This window comes from Thamnophis sirtalis, unplaced genomic scaffold (assembly GCF_051295495.1).
Source record: "Thamnophis sirtalis isolate CommonGarterSnake01/CBP01778 unplaced genomic scaffold, rThaSir2_p1.2 scaffold_4, whole genome shotgun sequence".
Classification (NCBI taxonomy): domain Eukaryota; kingdom Metazoa; phylum Chordata; class Lepidosauria; order Squamata; family Natricidae; genus Thamnophis; species Thamnophis sirtalis.
In genome coordinates, this window is record NW_028261384.1 from 110975703 (window position 1) to 110981574 (window position 5872).

General features: G+C 37.4%; 1 protein-coding gene across 1 annotated transcript; it reads right to left on the bottom strand.

Moving 5' to 3' along the window:
* Window positions 1-4456: 4456 nt before the first annotated feature.
* LOC148046196 (olfactory receptor 14A16-like) lies at window positions 4457-5371 on the bottom strand. The gene has a single exon (XM_087711935.1). It carries the CDS (start codon window positions 5369-5371, stop codon window positions 4457-4459), a length of 915 nt encoding a protein of 304 aa, XP_087568061.1.
* Window positions 5372-5872: the final 501 nt, after the last annotated feature.

A 5872-nucleotide genomic window follows, 5' to 3' on the forward strand; every position in this document is an offset into this window, starting at 1 on the left:
TTCTAGGCTCCACTCCTTCTCCACAGCACAAGTGGTTGGACTCACATCACACGTAAAGCTGGGCAGAAGAGCACAGATAGATAGATAGATAGATAGATAGATAGATAGATAGATAGATAGATAGATAGATAGATAGATAGATAGATAGATAGATGATAGATAGATAGATAGATAGATAGATAGATAGATAGATAGATAGATAGATAGATAGATGATAGATAGATAGATAGATAGAGACAGAGATAGATGGAGGGAGGGAGGGAATAATAAATGAGACCGAGAGAAAGGGCAGGGAGAGAAAGAGACAGAGAGAGAGAGAGAAAGAGACCAGAGAAAAAGACAGAGACAGAGACAGAGAGGGACACAGAGAGAGGTGTCCATTTCCCACAGAAAAGAAAACACCAAGAGCCACCAACCTGAGTATGGGTGGCTGAGCAGGGTTATGTGACTGGATGGGAGTGAGTGATGTCAAGTTGGTGTTTAAGGTTGCAAAGCCCTGGGCTATATCCAAATGAGGTCAGTCATCGAACAGCTACAAAGTATGATTTTCAAGACATTACCACACAAGTATATTCTCTAAAACTCCAATTAATATTCTCCAAACAAAGGTATATTCTCTTTTTAATTTTGGGAAAATGTTTTTCCCATATACATTGATATGACAGTCACAGCCATCATGGAAACCTAAACAATTCTGTCCAAATACCTTCCTTTTCATCAGCAAACCTGCAACCCAGAGTGTCATAGCACCTTGAATAGTTAAAATGCAACTATAATGATCAGCAGCTAACTCTTGCTCAGAAAGCGAAATCCTTTAGCAAAGGGGTTATCTCCAAAAAGTGGATGGGCATACTTGGGCTGCAAAATGTCCAGCTAAAGAGATAAAATAACAAAGTATTCTCCAGAACTGGTGCAAACTGGCTGAATCCAACCACTGCACTAAACTCTTTAATCAAAAGTTCGTGTGGCATATGAAACACCATCTCTGGTAATAAAGTAGGTGAAGAAATTTCACCTATTAAATCTTTTAAGACTTGAAGAATCATGTGGGGAAAATGTTTATAAAAAGATGTTACGTTTATCCTTAATAGAATGCTGACTTCTTTCAGCAAACCAAGAGCTCATACAGAAGTTTCCAGATGGAACTGGAATTTAAAAGACTCTTAAAGAGGTTAGCAACTCATTCCTTTTTCTCATATAAAATGGAAACAGGTGGTTCATGAGTTAGAAAGAAAGAAACAAAATCAATAGAAATTTTAAAAATTTATTGAGAAAAGCAGCTCAGAATATTCACATTAATGGCAAAGAATAATGTAAATCAGTAATATCCACAGGAAAAAAACAAGACAGCAAAATTCAAAAGAGGACTTAAAATGTAGAAGAAAATTTCATATCCCTTTAGCGAAAGCCCCTCACCCTCATCAAAGGATGTTACTCATGTCACCTTGGTGATTCAATAAGCATATGGCACCTTTCCCGGGTGCACCTATACCCAAAGTACTTGATGAGCCTTCCATTTTATATACATTTTGAGGATGGTGGCAGAGATATCACAAAATAGTGATATAGTATTTGGCTTGGATTATCAACAGCTTGGATGGAATTCATTATTTCTCAAGGACATTTCATTAAGATATCATCCTTGGTGAAGATATTGATGGATTGTTTAAGCTAAAGATTCTAAAAATTTGTTTGATACAGAAGTTAAGGGTTAAGAAGTTAAGAGCCGGGGTGGCACAGTAGTTTGAATGCAGTATTACAGGTTACCTCTGCTGACTGCCAGCTGGCGGCAATTTATCAGTTTCACTCAGTCTTCAATTCTTCCAAGGTTGGTAACATGAGGACCCAGATTGTTGGAAACAATATGCTGACTCTGTAAACTACTTAGAGAGGAGTGTAAAGCAGTGAGAAGCATTTATAAGTCTAAATGCTATTGCTATTGCTATTGCTACTGCTAAGGCATCAAGTCAGAAAGCAGGACTTCTATTCCACTTTGAAATGTAGCAACTGGGTGACTTTGGGATAGTGTCCACTTCAGCCCTTAAAGGAAGGAATATCAAACCTCTTCTGAAAAACATTGTACATAAAATTATATAGAATTGTCCAGGCAGTCTCATTTGTCATTTTTTTTGTCATTTATTTGACATTTATAGGCCGCCCTTTTCCCTGAGGGGACTCAGGGCGGCTTACAATTAATAGGGAGGGAGTGCAAGACAGAACACAAGAAAAAAGAAAAATGTGAATAAAAAAATAAACCAGTAAAACACAACATTCTCTAACAGTAGATGCTAACTGAAAGGTGCAAAATATCAAATTTATGGAATAAATGCTCAATTAAGAATGGAAATGTAATTGAGGCCCATGCACCTTTGGAAAAGCTAAGATTTAGCTACCTATATTATGGACCAGCATTAGAAGGAAGCTATTTTATACAAGGGAAAACTAGGCCACAGCATTTAAAACTCCTCTAGATTTAAAGTTTTTTCCTCCATTCACATTACACCTTGATCCTCACTTCACTAAACATCAGGAATTGTCACCCTGTGGAATTACAGAGCAGTGAAACGTCCATGTTTACCATCTGTAGAATGTATTGATTGTAATTTAGGATGTTAATTCCCATCTCAGACACACCAATAAGAGCCAGGCCTCCTACAAGTAATCCTACCCAATTGAGCCCACCACCTCTGGGGATTATAGAAAATGAAGTGAAAGGTCTATTTCACAGACAAAGTCATGGGAAGCACCAGATCCAAACAACATAACTCCTTCTTGCTTAAAAACGTGTGCTGACCAACTGATTCCCATCTTCACTCACATCTTTAATAAATCTCTATAGATGTGCTATGTTCCTTCTTGCTTAAATGCTTTATTGTCATCCCAATGCCAAAGAAACCCTCCATCAAGGAACTGAATGTCTTCAGACAGGTTGCTCTAACATCTGTAGTTATGAAAACTGTTGAAAGGTTAGTGCTGCCAACCTGAACACCATCACGGACCCACTGTAGACCCCTTGCACTTTACCTACTGAGCAAATAAGTTGACAGATAATGCTGTTTACATGACTCTGAACTATATCCTACAACATCTTCAATTCCACAGACCTACGCAAGGATCCTCTTTATAGACTTCATCTTACCACTCAATACCATCATTCCAGATATACTTCTAACTAAACTAAATCAGCTAGCTATATCTGACCACACCTGTAAATGGATCATAAGCTTCCTAACAGACAGGAAGCAGCAGGTGAAGCTAGGCAAACCCCAGAGCTGTGTACTCCCCCCACTTCTCTCTATACACCAATCACTGCATCTCAAATGATTCCTGTTAAAATACTGAAGTTTGCAGATGATACAACAATGATTAGTCCCATTCGAGACATTGATGTATCTGCATACAGATGGGAGGTTGAACAACTCGCCTTGTGGTGCTACCAGAGCAATCTTCAACTAAACACATTCAAAACCATAGAAATGGTGGTAGATTTTAGGAGAAACCATTCTATACTACCATTTCTTACAATACTAGCCAACACAGTATCAACAGTAAAGATCTTCAAGTTTCTAAAAGGTAAAGGTAAAAATTCCCCTCGCACATATGTGGTAGTTGTTTCTGACTCTAGGGGGCAGTGCTCATCTTTTTTTCAGATGAGCCAGTGCTGTCTGAAGATGTCTCTGTGGTCTTGTGGCTGGCATAACTAAATGCCGAAGGTGTTACCTTCCCACCAAAGGTGGTTCCTATTTTTCTACTTGCATTTCTGCTTTCGAACTGCTAGATTAGCAGAAGCTGGGACAAATAACAGGATCTTACTCCATTATGTGGTGCTAGGGATTTGAAGTGCAGAACTGCTAACCTTGCTGATTGACAAGCTACCATGCCCCTTCAAGTTTCTAGGTTCTATCATATCTCAAGACTTAAAATGGAGACCTGTCATCAAAAATGCACAACAAATGCATACATACCCCAAATGCCATCATACATACACAAATGCATACATTTCCCCAAATGCCATCATTCTGCTAAAAAACTAATTCTCACAACACTGTCAAACTATTTACAAAGACTGTATTACTAGTATTCTTCTCATCCATTTATTACCTATCTCCTCAAACCTATGACTATAACCATGTTGCTGGTATCCTTACAATTTATATTATTTCATTTGTTTCCTAAAATGATTTTATTGCTTAATAGTAACCTGTGACTATCACGAAGTGTTGTATCTTATGATTCCTGATGATTTTTTTTTCTTTTATATACATTGTACATACTTGGCCAATAAAGACTTCTATTCTATCTATTCTACTAAGCAACATATAAAATTATATGTTTCTTCTGATTTGAGATTTTGGATTTGCCTCCATCACAATTATCCTTTTCTACCTTAATTATTTATTCATAGAAGTAAAAGAAAAGACAAAAAAAATGAGAACTAAAATATTAAAAAAAATTGTTAGAATCTCCACAGTTGAGAAAGGACATGTTTGATATTTTTATTTCGCATGCTATAGATGATTGGATTGAGCAAGGGTGGAAGGAGAGAATACAGAGCACTCAACCCAAAATCTAAATATGATTGTGTGCTAGGGGGAGGTCTCAGATAGGCAATGCATCCACTTAATAATAACATAGACACTACTGTAAGATGGGGAATACAAGTGGATAAGGCTTTTTGCCTACCTTGATCAGAAGGGATTTTTAACACTGCCTTGAAGATCACTGTGTAAGATACAATAATAAAACTAAAACAACCTAGTGCACCAATGATACCGGTTACAACAATTCCAACCTCAAGTAAATTTAAGCCAGAGCAGGATAGTTTTAGCAATTGTGGAATTTCACAGAAGAATTGGTTGACTACATTAGAACAAAAAATGATGGAAAAAGTGCCAATGGTATGCAACATTCCATACAGGAGACCCGAAAGCCACACTAGAATTACTATTTCAGCGCAGGCTTTCCAATTCATCACCATCTCATAGTGCAGTGGATTACAAATGGCAACATACCGGTCATATGCCATGACTGTCAGAAGGGACAAATCAGAAGCTTCAAAGCAGAGAAAGAAAAAGTTTTGAGTAACACAACCAAAGTAAGAGATGTGTCTGGTGTTCATTAGAGAATTGATCATGGATTTGGGGACAATGACTGAAATAATGCCCAGGTCCTGTAGACTCAAATTCATTAAAAAGAAGTACATGGGGCTGTGTAGTCGATGATCAAAAGCTACTGCAGAGATGATGAGAAGATTTGCTGTTCCACCAGCTAGATAAAACACAAGGAAGAAAAAGAAATGCAAAAGCTGTAGATACCGATTTTTTGAGAATTCCAGAAGCAAAAAGTAAGATACTGTGGTTTGATTCTCCATAAGTCATTTAGGAGAAAGCTAACTGCAAGAAAGCAAAAGAGAGATGAAGTTAGATACATTTTGGTGACAATTTGATATGTGGTGAGAACAGAAAACAAAAGAATCATAAAGCATGAACCCAAGGAATAGAGGATTAGACCATAGACATGTGTGTCTGTGTGTGTGTGTGTGTGTGTGTGCACGCACACACAGAGTATACTCTGTCAATTTCTACCCATCAAAAATCCACTCAAGGACTAGTTGCAAATCTGACATTTTTCCTTCTTTGCTTCTACCATTTCTACTACCTCCTGTCCTGTTCAAAAAGATTAGCTAGGATTAGAAAAAACTCTATTCAAATCCATTTTCAACAGTGGAAGATTATTGGAAACATTTGGTATGGTCACAATCCCTTACTACTGGTAAAGGATTATGGTAGCATTGTAAAATTGTGGGATGTGCTTTGTAGAGTACTTTGTGCTTCTAATAAAAAGAAACTGTAAATCTATCCTAGAACCATAA

Bases quoted from the DNA above. Each gene is read 5' to 3' on its own strand.
- LOC148046196 (XM_087711935.1), bottom strand. From the start codon at position 5,371: ATGGAGAATCAAACCACAGTATCTTACTTTTTGCTTCTGGAATTCTCA.